The sequence below is a fragment of the Vollenhovia emeryi genome, unplaced genomic scaffold (assembly GCF_000949405.1).
Source record: "Vollenhovia emeryi isolate VEMERY1.0 unplaced genomic scaffold, V.emery_V1.0 DF939166.1, whole genome shotgun sequence".
NCBI lineage: Eukaryota > Metazoa > Arthropoda > Insecta > Hymenoptera > Formicidae > Vollenhovia > Vollenhovia emeryi.
This window is the reverse complement of record NW_011967200.1, coordinates 896,763-916,016: the sequence shown is the minus strand read 5'-3', so window position 1 is coordinate 916,016 and position 19,254 is coordinate 896,763. Positions and strand designations below refer to the sequence as shown.

At 38.9% G+C, this 19,254-nt stretch overlaps 4 protein-coding genes across 6 annotated transcripts; 2 read left to right on the top strand and 2 right to left on the bottom strand.

The window, feature by feature from the left end:
• Positions 1-357: 357 nt before the first annotated feature.
• LOC105564365 (glutamate receptor U1-like) lies at positions 358-6,711 on the top strand. Of its 2 annotated transcripts, none has more exons than XM_012016680.1 (11): positions 358-1,065; positions 1,298-1,398; positions 1,589-1,672; positions 2,046-2,354; positions 2,842-2,948; positions 4,312-4,482; positions 4,771-5,000; positions 5,126-5,340; positions 5,885-6,141; positions 6,366-6,444; positions 6,513-6,711. In XM_012016680.1, the coding sequence occupies exons 1-11, from the start codon at positions 873-875 to the stop codon at positions 6,696-6,698; spliced, it is 1,932 nt and encodes a 643-aa protein (XP_011872070.1). In that variant the 5' UTR covers positions 358-872; the 3' UTR covers positions 6,699-6,711. The 2 variants fall into 2 exon arrangements, with proteins under 2 accessions (XP_011872070.1, XP_011872069.1); XM_012016679.1 differs by having other exon boundaries at positions 359-1,065; positions 2,043-2,354.
• LOC105564364 lies at positions 3,164-4,331 on the bottom strand. Its single transcript, XM_012016678.1, has 2 exons — positions 3,981-4,331; positions 3,164-3,661 (listed from the first exon to the last, which is right to left on the bottom strand). The coding sequence occupies exons 1-2, from the start codon at positions 4,034-4,036 to the stop codon at positions 3,415-3,417; spliced, it is 303 nt and encodes a 100-aa protein (XP_011872068.1). The 5' UTR covers positions 4,037-4,331; the 3' UTR covers positions 3,164-3,414.
• A 259-nt stretch (positions 6,712-6,970) lies between the features above and the next one.
• Positions 6,971-11,139, top strand: LOC105564366. 2 transcript variants are annotated; one of them, XM_012016681.1, is made up of 11 exons: positions 6,971-7,052; positions 7,282-7,702; positions 7,858-7,938; positions 8,501-8,652; positions 8,743-9,007; positions 9,236-9,341; positions 9,587-9,805; positions 10,042-10,203; positions 10,313-10,534; positions 10,621-10,775; positions 10,972-11,139. In XM_012016681.1, exons 2-11 carry the CDS (start codon positions 7,311-7,313, stop codon positions 11,132-11,134), a joined length of 1,917 nt encoding a protein of 638 aa, XP_011872071.1. In that variant the 5' UTR covers positions 6,971-7,052; positions 7,282-7,310; the 3' UTR covers positions 11,135-11,139. The 2 variants fall into 2 exon arrangements, with proteins under 2 accessions (XP_011872071.1, XP_011872072.1); XM_012016682.1 differs by lacking the exons at positions 6,971-7,052; positions 10,042-10,203 and having other exon boundaries at positions 7,219-7,702.
• A 639-nt stretch (positions 11,140-11,778) lies between these two features.
• On the bottom strand, positions 11,779-17,415 carry LOC105564363 (transferrin). Its single transcript, XM_012016677.1, has 10 exons — positions 17,198-17,415; positions 16,592-16,818; positions 15,835-16,138; positions 14,967-15,310; positions 14,311-14,561; positions 13,836-14,071; positions 13,289-13,568; positions 13,027-13,088; positions 12,535-12,797; positions 11,779-12,187 (listed from the first exon to the last, which is right to left on the bottom strand). The coding sequence occupies exons 1-10, from the start codon at positions 17,268-17,270 to the stop codon at positions 12,098-12,100; spliced, it is 2,130 nt and encodes a 709-aa protein (XP_011872067.1). The 5' UTR covers positions 17,271-17,415; the 3' UTR covers positions 11,779-12,097.
• Between the last annotated feature and the right edge of the window lie 1,839 nt (positions 17,416-19,254).

Sequence of the window (19,254 nt, the reverse complement as noted above, 5' to 3'; positions counted from 1 at the left end):
AATTACAGTTTTCAGCTACAGAAATTATCAAAGTGCAATGTGGTAGTATTTAAATCAGATTTCGATGTGTAATTTTCAACCACGAATTATCCGATTGGTCGCTTCGTACGGAAACCAATAAACAAATCGGTCGTTCAATTTGTGTAAATCCGCGGATTTCGCAAATCATTTTGTGAAACGATATTCCACTCGGAATAACCGACAATGTACAAAGGTTGTTTGAACAATAAATAGTGGCGTGGCTCGGTTTGCGCAAACCGATGTGCAGATGCGTGCAAATAGAGCAGATGCATAATTTATTCCGGACTCGGGGAATCGATGTGCGTATCAGTCGATCGAGTTTACTTAGGAAATGGCTTTGTTCTTTGCATTCAAATTAACGTCGCGTCGCGTGCAAGCGCAGTCGCGCGATCCTTAACGTCGCATCCAAGTCAATTGATGCGACGAAACTGATTAGTTTGATCCACAGTTGTACAACTGTTTTTTGTTTGTACAACAATTATGGATACTTAATTATATAAGAAGTGTGTTTACCGATCCAGTGAAATTGCGATCAGACACGCGATCGGCACGCGAATGAAACTTTCGTGTTCTCTAACGCAATAGAGGGGTCAGGGTCAGATAATTGTGGTGCGACAGGTATAATAACTGATAAGTGTGCGCCCTTATCTGACATTAAAATTAAATTCACTACTTTCTGCACCGCAGTCGGTGCGAAAAAAAATGTAGTGTGGATGCAACCGTAAAATGCATCGGATCCGGAAACGTTGCGCATTATCGTATTCGATCCGTCGAGCTGATTCGTGAAACCGATCGGATCGATCGTGCCGTCGGTGATCGTCGATTTGCGCTGAGCAGTCGCCCGACGAAGGATGTTTTGCAAGCCCGATCTCTGTTCAATCTTAGGTCTGATTGCCCTCGCATGGGCGACGTCCGATCTCCCGTCGGGTCAACTTATCAGGCCGGTTTACGTGTATCAGGGTCTGATCAAAGGTATCCACGACTATTTCAATAACACGTGCGTCATATTTCTGCACAACAATCGGAATCCTGTTGAGACGCAGGGTAAGAACAATGTGAAGGCAGAATAGCGCAAATATTTCGATCGAAATGATCTGGTGCAATCAGATCTCGGCACCCGTCGTGGAAATGTTCGGAATGAATTCCGATCGGAATTGTTCCGTTTCCCGCAGGAAACACAATGGAAATCTAGAAAACAGTTGAACAATTCCGAACATTTCCATGATAGATATCCTGATGTAATCAACTGTCCGTATTGTAAACTCTCGCTTTGCAGGACTCGAGGAAAACGAACGCATGCTGCTTCTTCAGAAATACCTGAGCATGACTTATCACATACGCACCACTTTTATGGATTTTCATATGTTTAACACACGAGTAAGTGTGTACAGGGAAAAGGGATTTGTCCCTTTTCCGCCAACAGTGCAATATAATTTGTTGAACATCAAAGCGAAACGTTCTTTTGTAGCGAAGCGCTTTAATGAAGGCAGGATCATTTGTGCACCTTATTGTCACAAATGATGCGCTTATTTCTTGCCAAAGAAAGAAGAGATTTGATTGCTTGCAGATCGGCCAAAGTTATCATCACATCAAGAGACCTTTGTTCGTCCTGCTGAACGATTACGAAAATACAAGGGACGGCTTTGCAAATGTAAGTATCTTTTAATCGTTTAAAGAACGCTATTAATAGGCCTCGATTCGTTATTCGCTTAGTCGACGGCAATGTTATTTTAATTTTTAAACTCAGAAACTTGCTGCATTATTGCGCATAAAAATATAAAAAAAACCTCAATTTTTATTGCAATAAATATATGTTAATCACGCAAATTTGATGCGATGGAAGTTTTGCTTCCGTTATCCAAGTTTTAAAATATCGGAAAATTAAAGTTTTACAGTTTTGAAAGATTTTCTTTTTCGCCATGAAAAGTACTACTTTCTCGTTATCGTTTCCTCGTGAAACGAAGTCTGGAAAGTTGCCAAGCGAAAACAGGCGACGTGAATGTTTATTTGCTAAAATGTAGCAGATCTCAACGTGGATCGCGATGGCTTATCCTACCTGGCTGGTGTTCTTCGGTAACGAGACCACATTCGCAGACTTTTTCCTTGAGATTTACGTACCATTTGATTGTAAATTCATGGTGGCTCAGAGCAGCGCCAATGTAACCGGCGGAGAGATCATCACGGAAGTTTATCAAATTGACAGAGGGAAAGAACTGAGATCGATGCGGTTTGGTGTATGGGACGTAAAGAATGGTCTGAAGGGCCCTAAGCACGGCCTATTTTTAAGAAGGAACAATCTTTTCGGCCAGAATATACGCGTTACGTCGGTCCACGTAAGGGTTGCTTATCCTATTTTCCGCACGAGATCTCTCTTGGATGGTCAATCGAGCACGCACTTAGCTAGTCATTGAAAAAGAATAATAATGATATTTAAATTGATTGTAATTAGTGGAATAGGTTATTAGTAATAAATTGTTGTGAACTTTTCTCCTTCTGTATCGCGCATGACCTAACAACACTTTGAAAAGTGTTAATTACTTAACATCTTGCATTCTAATAAAATTGGAATTTTCTTTGCCAGTGTATTGAAAATCAAATAAACTCGATGTAGTGACTTATCTGGCATTTATTATACTGGTCACAACTAGTTGTGACACTAGGGTTGTGACCAGTATAATAAATGCCAGATAAGTCACTACATCGAGTTTATTTGATCTTGCATTCTTTTATTAATCTTTTTTAAAAATAGAAATTTCATTATATTTATGATTCTTGAGGGAGCTCAATAATTGTTTCGGCGTAATGTTTTTGTACGCGAAGGACCCTCCTATCAGTCTACTTCGCCGTAATAAACAGCAGGAGATAATAGGAATAAGTGGTTTTTTCGGGCAAGTGCTACGGCTATTGCAGGAAACACTGAACTGCACGTAAGTGTACAATTAGATAAAAACTGTGTTGTGTGCGCGAGGGAAGTCATTATGTGAAATTACGCAGATAAGCATTATTAAACTTAACGATTTATATTATCTAACAAATTCCAAAAAAAATATATAGAGAAAAGTCCTGTATTATGAGATAGGATTCTAATACGAGATAGCAGATTTTCAACGTCCAAATTCAATCACAAATCTTCCATTACGCGATCTAACAATCAATTTTCCGCTAAACAGATTTCACTTCGAGGGCAGTAGATTCATGGTGAAACCAACAGACGATGCCTATTAATTTAGTAGAAAATCCGCTGTCTCATATTAGGAAACTATCTCATAATAGGAGACTTTCCTCTAGAATTCATTGGATTTGTGACTAGTTAAGAATTGTAATATATTATATTGTAACCCTTGCACATTATATCATTTTTGTCCCGATTTTTTTTTATATGGTTTTATCAGCTTAATCAGGTTTCTTTTGCTTGTCTCCTTTTTTCGCTGACTTATCATTTTCCTTTGCTTTTTTATTCTTTTTCTCTTCTTTAAGTTGTTCTTGCTTTTCTTTCAGCTCTTTTAATTGTCTCGCGGTCTCTCTCCGAAAATATTCTTCCTCGTTAGCCGCTGCTTTTTCCTCGAAGATCTCCCTCTTTCTGCCATCGCCGCTTCTTCGACGTCTTTCCGAATACGTTCTTGGATTATGTGACGGACACCTAATTGTATTACAGGATTAGTTGAAAAATATTAAAGTTTTTTTACGTCAAAACACAAAGCATGGAATTTAGTATAAAGAAAGAATTACGTTTTAAGTTGGCGTAATTTATACAACAAATAAAGTGAAACATACTAGACATTAGTATAATACATTTAAATCATCTAACAAATAATAATAGTATAATAATAGCTTAAATTGATATTTAATTAATATTGAAATGGACATGATATAATAATGAGAAATAATGTTTCTTTCTATTTAAGCACTTTTTGCCGAGTTCGATAAAAATGATGCTATAACATCTTGAAAAAGGTTACATCGTTGGTTTGATCCTTTTCAAGCTGATCCATTTTGCAGTAAGATTGCGCAGCATGACGTTATCATTGCTCCCTCATCCTGTGTCCTTCTTGCTTTCCCTTATTCCGGAATTGTCGCAACAGCTATCGCTGCTCGCAAAGAGTTATCAATAATTTTGGCATAATTTTCCAATTGTCTATTTTCGACTTTGACAGCTTTTGCCAAAGTTTCGCCGTGAAGTTTCTTCGGAAAAAAGCGCACAATTGTTATTGGACACTAACTCCTTTCTTATACAGGCCGCGACAAAATTGCTGACTGTACAAACCGATTTTACCTCCAAACGTGCTGCAGATTCACCTACAAGGAGGCCACATCGTGGGGCATGTGTCTACCCAGCGGCACGTGTACGGGTGCGATTGGGATGTTGATGAACAACGACGTCGACTTCGCGGCGACGGAGTTCATGATGACCTCGGACAGATTAGATGCCATCAGTTTTACACTGCCCATTTACACGACCAAGTATGTACCTCTTCCTCAAAAATTCTAAACGACGCGGACATCCAACGAGGTGATATGTTAGCGGCAAGTTCGATATGTCTGGCGCTCTATTTGAAATATTTCTGTATCTGGTATCAGAAAGGGCAAGTCATAAAAAATTGTGCAAAATTAATAGGATTCAAGGGAAACGTATTAATCATGTTAATTTAACTGTCTAGACGTTAGATTTCATCGAGTTCGTTAATAACTAGCGAGTTTATGAGCCGGTGTAACTGAAATCTATTATTCACGTTTTCTCTCTGTTTTAAGATGTCGTGCTTACATTAAAAGGCCTTCTTCGACTGACATAAAATGGAACGCTTACACGGCGCCATTCTCCGCGACCATCTGGGGCGTCATCGCGTTTTTCGTCATACTTATGAGCGGATCGATCGTGCTTGTTCAGAGATTATTTGCATTCACGTCTCCGTATCGAAATAACAACCGTACGAGATTTACAGAAATCTTATTTTTCGTCGTGGGAGCGTGTTGCGGCCAAGGTAGCTTCGACTTTCACGTATACGATCCTCCCACTCGAGTGCTTGCGCGCTTCTTTTGTGGTTCGGTATAACTTATCTTTTTTAAATATACGTCCGCTAACTCTCTCACGAGCAATAGTATCCAGGTATGAAACAATCGACGCTGGATCCCGTGCGAATGGTGCATTTCGTAATCCACTCATCGGCCCTCGTGATAGTGGCCGCGTATTCCGCTGCCCTGATTAGTTTCCTAGCCGTTAAAACATTTGTCATGCCCTTCACGACAATGGACGGCCTTCTGAAAGATGGGACCTATCGTTTCGGTGTCGTCGGCAACTCGGCCGACTTTACGTTCTTCCAGGTGCCTAAAATAATTTTTACTGTTAGATTATACCAAAAATTTAAGAAAGACTTCAATAATTAAGTAAAAAAGGAACAACGAATCAGGCAATAGGAGCCGACACAGTCAGCCAGAGAAAACTATGTTCGAAGGCACGTCCATCCGACGCGACAGCCACAGTAGGACTACAGTCAGGGGACGTTACGTCGGAAAGTAAGACACAATTGTATTTTTATTTGATGCATTAAATTATATATACTTCACACGTAACGCCTTGTGTTGACTCCTATTGCCCGATTCGTTGTTCTTGGATTATCATTGCCATAAAACCAGGGCGGACGCTCATTGCATATTTCAAGTAAATATGTCGCAGCGATGTATTTAGTGACTAGTTAAATGCGTCTTTTATTAATATAGGAATATAAATTATGTACTGATTTTTTATTTGAATTTTTGTAAAAACAAGTTAGTCTTCGTTTCGCTCATTTTCAATAAGAGTCATATTTACGAGGAGCTTCCTGTATATACGATGTTACATTGATTTGCGATGATTTCATTACGACAGAACACATCGGACCAAATAATGAACGTACTGTTCGATGAATTATTACTGAAAGAAGTTAATTTGCCGATTAATTACTTGGACGGTCTGGAACGCGTCTGCAAGGAGGACAAATACGCATTTATGACACTGGATAATATGGCAGCGTTGCTGCAGCAGAAAGTCGATTGCAAGTTGGAACCATTGGACGTTATCACGCATACCACTATAGCGATGGCTCTGCGGCGAAATAGCCAGTACCGTAGTATCATTGACGCAAAGTGCGTGTGAGCTTCATTGATGCAAAACAAGTTAAGGCCCGGTTTCACCTAACGTCGTTCAACTTTAATCTTAGTTTTATTCACGTTTGTCTCTCTCTCTCTCTAAAGCAACCGTTAGAAAGAGACAAAGGGCGAATTAAGCTAAGCTTAAAGTTAAACAACGTTGGTGAAACCGGGCCTAAGTGTCGTTCTGGTAAAGATTTCCGTTATTCCGTTCGTTGCAGCATTCTTTTGCTGAGGGATAGCGGGATCCTGCAGCGTTTGTTAGAGACACAGTGGTCGGTCCAGCTAAACGCAAAAAGTGTACGTGCTTACAAAGTTTGCGAATTGCCACTCAATGGGCAGATTGGTACACTCGCTTCTGATTACAGACAAAATCAACGTGGAAATCGGTCGAGATCGGCGACATAATTCCGCTGCTGCTCTTCATAATCGTCGCGGTGCTCGTCAGCTTTCTTGTCTGCGCTATTGAGCGCGCTATGTTCAACAGTTTTTCCCACCGAATCAAGATAAAAGTGATTGAGCCTCGACAACTGCGGACGACGTTGCGTCGTTAGAGGATGTTACATTTTGTTTAATCAAAAATTTTGACAAATCTGCCAGTCGTCTGATCTCAGCGTATCTTTTACTTGTTTCCCGGTTTACGTACAAAGTGAATAACGGATAGATTGTTCCGAATTCTAAACACTTCGTTTCGTGTTTATGATCTCATGTGTAAGCTTTATTTACGTCAGTAGGACGGATAGACGGTATAACCGGGTCAAAATTCGTATACACTCTAGGATGTGTTGATTTCCCTGGCAGTCGTTTCAAGCAACTGTTACGACCAGGTTAAAGCCTCGTCTTGTGCAAGTGTGTTACCGCAGTGATTTTTCCGTTCGTGCCATCGGATTAATAATTGAATAATTGAAGTATTTGATATAATTACAATTATCTATCAATATTCCAAGTGCACATATATTTGAGATGTATACTTATTGTACAGATCTTATATATGGAACGCACATACTGGAAATATTATATATTAAACGCGAACATATTAAATATATCATTGAAATAAAGTATTAAATATTAATATTGTAGTATATACAAGATATCACATGGCTAATTATTATTAATTATTAATCGATGACGCATTAGTTTTCACGTATATATCTGGAGGCCAAACCATGCCGACGAAGAATTCTGCGGTACGCCGCAAAGAACCTGCCGCGAGGTACGGCATATCCACGGGGAAGGAAAATACAGTCGTACAAAGTAGCAAATTATCCGACGTCAAGAATGACGGTAAAAAGAAGAGAGGCCTATCGCTGAATGTGGAAAATCGTCCCGTATGTACGGCAGCAAGCTCGACGCGAAGTTCTTCCGTCGGCAAAGCGAAGTTCCCGATTTACACCGACGACACCGACGAGGGTGCCCGATCACGCCCCCGCGCACGAAAAGACGTGTGCAGGAAGGAGATCAGGGCAAGGCAGGATGTCGAGGGGTTCGAAAAGACACTTTTATCGTCGACGAAGATACCGGAAAGCAACAGTCCTGCTTTACGTGCCGTTCTACGCAGGTAAAAGAAAAAAGAACGCCCTGCGAAAACTTAGTTCCGTTTTAACAATGTAAATTGAAAATTAAACTTGACGCTTTTCTCTAACGATATATTAACACATAGAACGTTAGAATTATAGAATTGATAATATAAAAAACACATTATGTTTTGTACAGAGCACGTTCTTCAAGCAGCAACCGGTACAGACTTTCTTCGAATAAAATGGTCATTACAAATAGCCAATTATATAATCGGAGGTAATTTTACGTACAAATAAAACAAGTTTTAATGAATCTCTTTTATACAGAGGGTATGTTGTGACTTATTTTTATATTACTGAGTTTGAAAAATATGCAGAACTAAAGAACAATGTAGAATAACTTGTTTAGATTTTATTTTCAAAATTCTAATTGAAAAGGACGTTTGAGTTTTGCTATAACATTACAGCTGACTTGATCTAATGTTTACCGTTCTATTTCTCTCTCTGTCCCTCTGTTATAAAGTAAAATGTCATGCTTTTTGTAAATTTCCTATGTCCCTTTCTTCAATTTCTTATAATTCATGTCAATTAAATGTAAGCAACTTATACAACGTTTTTTCTTTTTGTCTTAAGCTTTAAATTTAGCTCGAAGTATTGATATGAAAATGTTAATTAAAAAAAATATGCATATCACTCATTAAACAGAGCATCTTTTAATAAGAAATAAAAATATAAATTATATAAGTTTTTGTTAACGTCCATTTATACTATATTGATTTTATTAATGTTTATTTAGATGTTATATTTATTGTGGCATTAATACATTACATTTTATCTAGAGCTTTTTCCGAAAGCAGAAAGATTTCGTTGCAACGCTCACCCTACACCGTACAATTATCCGACAATAAAAAAATCAGCCATCTTACACACGAGGTTAAAAAACGAACGTTCTCGAGCATTGAAATGTGGCGGGATAAAATGAGAAAGCATAGTTAGTATTTTAAGAAAGCATAATAAAGACCCAAGTTGTACGAGCGGGTTTAAATTGAAAGAATTCTTTTTTATTTGTGAATTGTTTCAGCTGGTACAGTGCCCAAAAATACTGCTAAACGTACTGAACCTAAGAAGAAATGTTCTCCAGGATTTGTGGATTTGCAATTCGATGTATTAAAAAATCGCCAGAATAATGTAAATGAATATTTTCTTACTCCGAACGAAGAACCGCCAAAGAATGAAAGACAGTCAAAAGCCGATTCCTTGGCGGACGTATTAAAATTTTTGTCAAATGGAATGGCAACTCTGGAAAGTGGCACACATTTGAAGGTACCAGCTAATGCTAACACAAGGTAAGCGTAAAAGACCCGCGGGAATAAAATAAAATAAAGCTTTCATTAGTAGATTTTTAGTATATTATTAGCGCGTAATAATATACTGTAAAGTATTCAATAATTAAATATTAATATGTAATATTTAATTATTAATGAAAGGCAACATAAAAATCTGTAAATTATGGTAAAGCAAGCATGAAATACGCTTTGTCGAGCTTTGAATTATTCCAAACATATCTTTTTTAGAAACCTTACTCCTGAAATTATTCAGAATGATAATTCAAGCAGTACAATCGTGTCTACCTCTACACCTGCAACTGGCCCTTCCTCCCTGTCATTGACTCCAACAAAGGTAAAGAAATATAATCTATACGAACAGCACAAAAATGTATATGTTGACGTTATTAGTTGATTAGTCATTTTTGGCCATTTTACAAATTGGTGTGCGAACTGCAATACGTGCACTTTGAAAACAGGTTTACAATTACTCAAGTATGTTGTTATAATTCCGGTACAAGTAATTTAAACAAAAGTAAATTGTCTTGCATCTCTCATCTAGTGCGATATGTATAAATAATTTTCATATTTTTCGTAAAGGTGCGCCACGAAAAATACGTAATGGTGAAATCATCGATGAACCAGGAAACCGAGATAGACGTCATTGGAACGAATTACATACTCGATTACCTCGATCACGTGGTGGAAACCGAACGCACGAAGGAGGAAAGTGCACCGAGACTTTTCTCTCGTTTTCTGCGCGAGAATGTAAGCGCAAAACAAAGAAGACTCATCGTGGGATACATTATACGTCTTGGCGTAAGTGTAATGTGGCATAGTTACGGATATTAATATAGATGGAAACTCGTTGAAAGCGGTATAAAATTGTGTTTAGTATCACTAAACACATAAAGTGATCTTTGTATTCATTAATTGCAAATGAAACGAAAACATGTAAAATATTTTTATTGAGTTTAATTAGAACGGAGAAATGTTTGAGCCGAAATTCTACATCAGTATGTCGAATTCTGTTTTACGATTACGATTACCCTTAGGTACACTGCTACTACACGTCGAGTATTGTTTATCAGACGATCAAACTATTTAATGTAGCTATAGACAGAATTTTGGTGGACACGAATAATATACAATTAGTAGCTCTGGCGTGTCTCTGGATAAACCTCAAGCGCGAAGCACCTTATAATAAAATACCATCGGTAATAAAACTCCGGAAAAAAAGATTGAAGGAGAATATAATTAGACGATTAAAAGAGCTGTAATTTTTAAGTTCGTTGAATGTCTCACGTAATCAAATAATCTTCGTAGGCGACTGTAATATTGAGTTTGGCGAAGGATTTGTACACTGATCAGGAGAAAGACTTGCTGATGTATGAGAAGAAAATTCTTTCCGCCGTTAATTTCAACACACGATTTGCTGATCCATTCTCGTTGCTCTCGTATTACATACTGATTGTAAATCGAGACAATAATAGTAACGTCGTTAGATCGAGTGATATCGCGCGCCTCTATTTTTGCGGTAGTTACATGGTAATCAAACATAAGCAGTGTATGCAGTGATTTAGCTTTCAGTGTGTAAATTGTGCACAAAAATTAATAAGCCTCCTCTATTGTAGATCGATTTATCTATGCTAGAGGAAAGCTTATGCGATATCCCGACGTGTGTGATAGCAATGGCCGCAGTAGAATTGTCGTTTCATCTTGTATATTCGAGTGACGATAATATAAATGAAGCGTGGTTCCAAGTTTGGAGGCGCAAACAGCTAACAGAGTAAGAAAAAGATTTAAAGTTAAAAAGATTAAATAGACAAAACGTTCCGCTTTCTATCTTACACGGATGCTACATTTTTCTTAAACCACGGACATATTAGTTTTGCGATGAAGAAAATCTAATTTGTGGAACGTCCTGCGAGAAAGAATTTTGAAATTTCGCAAGACACACTAATTCACAGCTTATTTCTTTTTAGATGGGAAGAAAGAATGATGAAGTCTACAAAGCGGCTTATGCTGCAGCATGCTCTAACACACGATGAGTTTGGTTCGAGTGTTATATATAAAAAATACTTGCGCATCCGATTTGGTAGTGTTACAAATTTTCTTCAAGATAAACTGATTACATTAAAGATTTAATCAGAGGTGCGGAAAGGATATTTAAGCGTTAACTTCCTATGTTTCTTTTACTTACACGAATATTATTTAGATATGTTGTTTGTTTTGGTATCAAAATACATTTTATATTTAATTTGCGCTGGTCGCGTACACGTTTTATAGTTTACAAAAAATTTGTTTTATTATATTAAAAAATATTTCTTTTAAAATAATTTAATTATGTTGATATGTGATAGGATAAATGTACATCCTCCTCCTCAATCCTTTGCCCTTGACAGGGCGTGGTGGCGTCTCATGAGTTGGCTCTCGTTGAGTCATACATACATGAGGCGCTGTCTTGGGAAAATAATCAGGTGGTTTCCCCTTGCCTGCCTGATCGTATACCGTTGACTACATTAAATAGTTCATTCGCCTTTGAGGGTGATTTCTCGCCTCTCAGGACAAGACAGTGCCCTATCCAGCAAGCTGGTTGGTCGGTCCCCCCTCTCGCTAAAGGGGTATGTGTGGCGAGATATTCTCGGTGATTGCCACTTCCCGTTCGAGAAATGGCGGCTGAAAAAATCAGCGGTGTCCTGGCTGGATTTCTGGATTTGAACTCGGATCGTTTATTTACTAAGCAGCGCACATTTCTCTGTGCCGCGCTCGCCACTAGTAATGTACATATATGCTCGGAAAAAAATATATTTTTATTATCGAGAAAGTTTAAAGAAGCACGACAAAGTGTTTGATTCAAGTTCACACTCGGCGTGACTTCTTAAAAGACTGGTGGTCGTGACGTTAAGACGCGTAATCTCTATCGCAGATAATACACTGTCAGTGCGTAAATATAAGCGAGGTTATCGACAATATTTTACTTATCTAACAGCCCTCTCGGGTTATTGATATATGACTTAATAGCGATAATTTTTCAGCAACAGAGTAGCAATATCACATGTACTATAATCAAGAGCTATCAAATAGTATTCAATTCTTGTTCGTCAAGTTTCAATGACTGCCATGATCCTGTTGCATATCTGCCCAAGCGTTCCACTTGTCCCATGTGCTGTCAATGGACATCAATTCCTTTGTATCGTCCTAAAGACAATGCCATATCACATTAATTTTTTTAAATAAATAATTTTCTGTGTGCGATCACGAATATAAAGAACGACATGTTGCAAGGAAAGTAGAAAAGTCCTAATTACTTTTTACGACGCTATACGATAGCGACGAATTATCTTTAAATATTTTATCTAAAATCTCACGTAATCAATTTTATATAGTTTTACAGTATAATTTTGCTAATAAATTGATATATTTATATATATCGATTTATATAATTTAATAGTGGTATAATATGAAATAATCTATTTATAATGTAGTTAATACAAATTCGACTAGCCTGTTAATTGTTTTAGCCAAATAGGAAATGATGATCTTACCTTGAATAATACGTTGGGCTTGTCGCCCCAGGCGCCAAAGAGACGTAGCAGATCCGGTTTATCGGAGTACAAGGTGCTCGCAGCTAAAATGCCATGTTTCAGTTCTTCGAGGGCGTTCGGGCTCTTCCCGGCCGAGCTAACAATTATTCTCGGTGGCTCCAAACCTAAATTACAACGCTCCCAATCATTGATAGGTGCTTGACCGCCGTTCGGACAGAGCAAGACGTAATCTTCGCATTTGCCAGCGTCGTCCTTCTCGTTATCTAAAATGTACATGTTAGTTAGAATTGGTTCTCGTTCTGTAAGTTTGTTTGAAAAATGATGTTCCGCTAAAAGAGGATCAAGTTAACAGGACATCTGAAAAAATGGTATCATAATAACAATAGTAGAGGAATTTGTTACTAATTTGTTACTAATTTGTTGCTCTCGAAATATATGTATAAATACATACGTACATAATTTAAATATACAATTTAACAAAATTATATTTACCGAGCTGCCGCAAAGCTGTCAAAGACAGGAACGCAACGTCTCCTTTGCCATCCTTCAAACATCTAAAAGAAGATGCACAAGTGAAACTCTCTTCGAAAGTAATAAAACCCCGTAAGAGCGTACCATTTTTATTATCGAATTGAGAAGACTTTGTATAATTAATTTTTATGTTTTATTAAAGTGAAAAATCCCCTTTTTATTTGTTTATACAAATTAGACGAAGTTGTACGAAAAGTTATATGAAACGACCGCGAGATTTTACCTGAGTGCTCCTTTGCCGCCGTTGTAATATTCAGCATTCGTAGGTTTACATTTTGTCGCCGTTTTCGCCTGATCGTCGTCGACCTTAATATTGCCGACACACAGTTCGCAGGACTTTGAGTTGATGGGCGCGCCAGGTGCACAAGACTTAGAAAAGAAGGTGTCCATCTCGCTAGACTCGTTAATAAGCCCGTTATGCTTGAGTGCGCACATCGGTGCGTAGTGACCAGCGAAGTCGCCGACGTAGCCGCTGTGGCAAGACGACTTGCCTCTGAGATCAGCTGTGAACGTGAGAACATTGACGGTTACATCCGACAGAAGTTTGCACAGGCTCCTTCAGATTTGTATAAAGCTACTTTTCCTGCAAACTTCCTTCAGCCATTCAAATCACATATCTTTTCCTAACATTTTGCCTTAGTGTCGATGTCTTTATTAAATTGTTATTTTTGTTAAAAGTTTCATTTCTTTTTCAGTTAATTCCCATGTCTTATCCGATATAATTTTACGGGGCTTAAAAGCTGCGGATCTCATCATTTTCGGCTACGTACCCAATCCATTTATAGAGGAGCCGCTCTTAACAACGGCGACTGCAGGTCGCTCGCTGACTTTCGTTGATCCTTCACCGTAGGTCTCGGCGACGATCGGTTTCGCGTTGTAATCATCGATCGCATGTTTTACCGATCCGCCGTCGATCACTGTGATGTCCGCTCCGTTGTCCCTGACAGCCTTCAAGCAAGCAGCCTCGTCTTTCTCCAGTATGCAATCAAATCTCGGTCTGGCGTCTCTGTATAAATTAATATGTCAAAACTGAACAAGAGCGCCTGCATTTATGATCTAAATAATTGAATTTTCATCAAGGCACAAAATCGATTTCTCACTCATTTACGTTCTCGATTCTTTAATGAAAAACATTGTTTGACTTTAGACAATAAGTGCAACTAAGGAATTAAATTCGTTTCGGAACGAATAATCAAGTTATTTGATCGAGAATCGAGATTTACGTTGCCTCGGACGTTATTATACCTGGAGAACGCGGCTCTAGCGAGGCTGCGACACTTGTTCAGCGCATCTTCACTCCAAACGCACCAGCGAGCGTCCCTCTCTGGCGCTCCGGAATTCCTCTCGATCACGTCCATGTATTTCGCGCTCATCAAGTGCTCTTCCGGCGATACTGGCGGTGCAGCGACAGCCAGAGTCTTATCGTTGAGTAGCAGGAGATCCTGCCACCAAGCTGCCTTCTCGTTTTCGCCAAGCTGACTTAGCTGCGTCAATTCCTGAAAAGCATTTCAAAGTTAGATCGCAATTTTCCAAATGCAACATAACGTATATCATTTCTCAATTATACCTTCTCTAGAATTAATGTTTAAACAATTCGTCTTGCCTTTACGATTATGACGATCAATCTTTGTATCAATGTCCAGCAAAATTAATTAACCAATTTCTCTCGGTCCAGTAGATAAAAAACTAACTACACAAGAAAAAATTACTATCTTCTGAAAGGTAAGATCGATAATAACAATCTTCTCGCAAATTGTAACGTAGCCTCCAAAAATTCTTACCTAACACGCCGTGTAATATAGGAGTGCTTTTGTTTAGACGGACTTAGTCTTATTCCGTATAACATTCGATTAGTCATTAAAAACATGTATAAATAGACTCTTAGGAAACAAGTCACGCACTCTTTGGATAGCTTCCGCATTGTTGGCGTCAGCCCCGTTGGTCATGTATCCCTGCCACGGTCGGGCGGCCCACGTGCACGGTTTCGTGTCCGCGTCAATAGGCACTTTGCTGCCGTCCGGGCAGAAGTAACGGAAGTCAGCTGGGTTTTCGGACGTCGGCACCGCCGGAGTGACTCCGACGGGCAGACCGAAGAAACGCTTCACGTAGATGACCTTCGTCCAGGCGACGTCGCCGCCGTTGTGCGCCAGACAGCGTAGAGCTCCCTCGTATCCAGAGTATATGTCTGGATAATCGCAGACATTTGGTTTCTCGCAGAGAGCACACATGTTGCTGTACGTTTCCTCTGAAAGCAAACGAGAGTAATAATTTGTAGGAGCGACTCGTGGAGCATCTAAAAAATGAATTAACTAAATGTCTCTGTAGGCAATTTTCTTCAAGTAGAATTTGTACTTGTAATATGATCCAATTTTCTGAACGTAAATTTGACAAAAGTAGAGACAGATAACGATTAAAAATTGATGTGTTACTGCGCGTGCTGTTAATACGCGCGCCTTAATTATTTTGCCACTCGCGAAAGAGAAAAGTCAACCCGAAGATATGTGAGTCCGTTTACGCAACGCAATTATACTTTCTACTTAACGTAACTCCTTCATTTGCATCGCAGCATTTGCCGAGCTCACTTTAAGGCAATTGTAATTTACCTTTACACATAAATACAATGTAACACAGAAAATTAGCACTTCGTGCCTCGAAAGAAGGAAGCTGATTTAAGTGCGCGTTATTTCGTAGCCGATGATGTTGTTTGCCGCGGGCGGTGTCACCTACATGGCACAATCGCCGCAAATTTCGAAGATTACCGCCACTTACTGAGCCTCTGATTGATGGCAGGATCGGGTGACCATCTGCCCACCAGGCAGCCTTTGTCGAAGAGCGTGCTTAGAGCACGAAGTTCATTCTCGCGAGCGGAATATTCCGGGTTGTTGATGTCGGTTAACACGCCCATCGCGGTGAGCTTCGTGATGGGAATTTTGTAGCCGACATTACGGCCCACGCCAGTGTGGCAGGACTTAAGGCCCTTTAGACCCTGAACGTTGCTGATGTCGAGATCCTTGTGGATCACGGCTACTGCCTCGTAACGATATGTCGCGTCGGGTTCCTCTTTTGTTCTCACCTGATAGACAGAAAATGCATATTACACGAAAATCTATTGTATAATAGTAAATACTAGTCTGACTTAACATCTTATTCTTAGGAGATCGCAAATTATCTGCAAGAGATTGTAAATCTCTGATGATATTTAAGTCCAAATATGTATATAATATTTTTACAATCCATTCAAATCACGTACTCATCTCTCGAATATTCTCTCTAGTTGTATACTATAATTGCTTTTTATTTTTCAAATAATGTTTATCGGTAGAAGGAATGGGATTAAATATTTTTTGAGCTTTTTGCACTCAAAAGCTTTAATCCCTTCATGTGTCTACATTTTCTTTTTCGGGTCTATTTTAAGTTCGCTTTTTTTTAAATTATGACAGATTCGTGATTAAAGATCCGTTTCTTATATTAAATTAATTTAATTTAATTTAATTTTAAAATTTCACAATATTGCTTAATATATCACCTGTTCGATGATGCTGTATCCGGCCTTTTCAGCCAACTTATTCTTCGCCGCGAGGTACATGTCCTCCGGATCCACAGCAACGATGTCTGCTTCCTTCTTGCCGACTCTCTCAACGCAGTCATATCGGTCGCGTCCAGAAATGCAGGTTATCGGGAAACCTTTGCTTGCCGAATCTTCTATCATCTTCGCGCATTCCTTCGCGTATTTCTCCGGGATGCACATCGTGACTGAACAAAATAGGTGTGTCAATCTCATGAAAAATAGGACTGAAGACTCAACATATTCTCTCATATTTTATTTATGTATTTTCGAGTGTATTTATATTTGAAACTTCCAGCTTAAACTCGTACGGTTAAATTTTATGAGATTGTGAGAGTTAACAAGTATACGACAGTCTATATCTCTATTAATTATGATGAAAATAATTTTATTCGCCACGATTAAACGCGAAGGTACGGGATGTTCGAAGATCGCACTCGGTCTTCAAATTCACAAATAAAATCGGAGAAGACGGGCAGTTTTGAAATTCTTACTTGTCGCCAGATAATCGACCGTAATATTTTCGACATATTTTTGCAGATCGGTCAATTTTTATCGAATACTTACACACTCGTGGTGGACTCGTGGCGGACACAGCCGCCACTGCGAAAATCGCAAGCACCGCGAATCTGTGCAGCATCTTGGTTAACGGCACCTGATTTTCCCCCAATGGATTGGCGCGATCGAGTGTCGATCGGGAAGATGAGGCGGAGAGTCCAGGTGAGGCCGCAGACAGTCGGCGACGACTTGTCAACACCGTCCGGAGCGGCGGTCTTCGTACGTCCTTATATAGATGCGTCTTTTTCTTCCTTGTATTTCAGCACGGAAAAGAAGTAGGGGGAAGGAGAGTTTCGCTCTTTTTCCTCCTCTCTTCCTCCCGATCGCTTAGCGATCCCCGCCGTCGCTCTTTCTCCATTCGTTTCGCGTAATGACGCCATCGTCGTTCATTATCTATTCGATTCCTCGCCTCTCCCGCGACGATGGCACTTTCCAGCTTCGTCGCTCGTCGCCTTTCGGGGAAAGACAGGTTTTCGTCTCGGCTTCTTCGTGTTGTGGAAATTATTATCGAGCGCGAATGTACGCGAATAAAATCACAGAAGTGATTTTCCTATAAGGTCTGGAAAGTGATCTATATATTTCGAGCTCGGATGACGTTGTCGACATACGAAAATGGTCTTTATGCCAATTTATTGTATCGCTCGATGCGAAATTTCCTTTTTCTCTCTCTCTAGAGTACAAAAATATATAAATTATCTGATAAATTAATAAAGTTCATAAGGGTCTCATGTGATAAACACAAATTCGAAGGAATAAGAACTAAAGAGCCGTGATAAAATATTAGTGTCTAAATAATTCTTATTTTAAATTTATTTAGACACTAACATTTAGTCCTTTCTTTATAAATTCCTTTGAATTTATAAATCATCAATTTTTCAATTCTAGTTTCAATTTGAACTTAATTTTCTATTGCTTAACTTAATTTTATTATATAATTATAGCAAATAATAAAGACAGGATTCAACTCGGAAGTCAGTTATAATCAACCGATCTAACATTCGAAACTCAGACGTCGAGAAAAAGATGTCACAGCATTTAATTAACTTGTAACGGAGGAAAAATCTCATTCCGGTTTTACGAACGGGGAGATTGTTTTGTAAAAGATATACAAGAGCTAGATATCGTTCGGGCTTGGATTGGCCGCCGGTCGTTAACTTAATTCTCGGTAACTTTCCAGGATGGGTACCTCGCCCATCGTCGACGGGCGTCGTGGATGGAAAACCTTGAAGCGATTTTTCTCTATCGGTCTGGTCCTTGTTTGCCTCCTCTCGCCTCAAGTTTAATCCGCGTCCTCGGCTTTGTTCGGTAAATTCGCATCCTTCCTTTTGGTCGCTCTTCGAAGATGCGACGCACGCACGTTGTCATATTAACGCACATCGCGAAGTTAAAATCGTGGACCTTCGTTGACACGAGAAAAGTACCGCACGGTAATTCCCCCGTTATCGTCGCACGACAATGATCCCGCGGTTCTCTCTCTCTCTCTCTCTCCCTCTTTTTCTCTTTTTCTGTCAAGATCGCAAACCGAATAAATAGCCCATGTAATGTTTGTGCTTATGTTTTGTCGTTACGACACTTGATAAGTGTGTAATCTCTGAACCACGAGCTATAAATAATGTCAAAATGTCACGGTACCGCGATATACATATATAGTTGCGCGTAAAGAATAATCTGTTAAATAAGTTTATTTGTACGAAAGTGTTAATTGGTTGCTTGCAATGGCATTATATAGACTTCATAAATAGACTTGGTTGAAATAATAATTGATAATAATTCAGAGATAACGATTGTCCGAGATAAAAACATTGTGAAGTCTTAATTTAATTAATTCTAGGCTGAATTCTTATCTCTTTTTGAAATTCTCATTTTCAGAATTTTAGAATTGTGCGAATATTTAATACTATTAACATTCGCAAAGTATATTAGAAACCGATTGATAGAACTGATTTCCTAATTAACGGAATATTAATACACGGAGAGAATTTTCTCTTAAAGTTTATCCTGAAACTTATGTAATCGTGGGACAACGTGGCAGTTCCAAGATTTTTATGAGGGTTTTTGGAAATTTT

Excerpts from the sequence above, each read along its gene's own strand:
- LOC105564366 (XM_012016681.1), top strand. The coding sequence starts at position 7,311 with ATGCCGACGAAGAATTCTGCGGTACGCCGCAAAGAACCTGCCGCGAGG. Across the intron at positions 8,653-8,742 it reads GGATAAAATGAGAAAGCATA|CTGGTACAGTGCCCAAAAAT; the intron begins GTTAGTATTTTA and ends GAATTGTTTCAG. Across the intron at positions 10,535-10,620 it reads ATTTTTGCGGTAGTTACATG|ATCGATTTATCTATGCTAGA; the intron begins GTAATCAAACAT and ends CCTCTATTGTAG.
- LOC105564365 (XM_012016679.1), top strand. The coding sequence starts at position 873 with ATGTTTTGCAAGCCCGATCTCTGTTCAATCTTAGGTCTGATTGCCCTC. Across the intron at positions 1,399-1,588 it reads TTCATATGTTTAACACACGA|ATCGGCCAAAGTTATCATCA; the intron begins GTAAGTGTGTAC and ends GATTGCTTGCAG. Across the intron at positions 2,949-4,311 it reads CAGGAAACACTGAACTGCAC|ATTCACCTACAAGGAGGCCA; the intron begins GTAAGTGTACAA and ends AACGTGCTGCAG.
- LOC105564363 (XM_012016677.1), bottom strand. The coding sequence starts at position 17,270 with ATGCTGCACAGATTCGCGGTGCTTGCGATTTTCGCAGTGGCGGCTGTG. Across the intron at positions 15,311-15,834 it reads TGCCATCAATCAGAGGCTCA|AGGAAACGTACAGCAACATG; the intron begins GTAAGTGGCGGT and ends GTTTGCTTTCAG. Across the intron at positions 13,089-13,288 it reads GGCGGCAAAGGAGCACTCAG|ATGTTTGAAGGATGGCAAAG; the intron begins GTAAAATCTCGC and ends ATCTTCTTTTAG.
- LOC105564364 (XM_012016678.1), bottom strand. The coding sequence starts at position 4,036 with ATGCTGCGCAATCTTACTGCAAAATGGATCAGCTTGAAAAGGATCAAA. Across the intron at positions 3,662-3,980 it reads AAAAGGATCAAACCAACGAT|GTGTCCGTCACATAATCCAA; the intron begins GTAACCTTTTTC and ends TAATACAATTAG.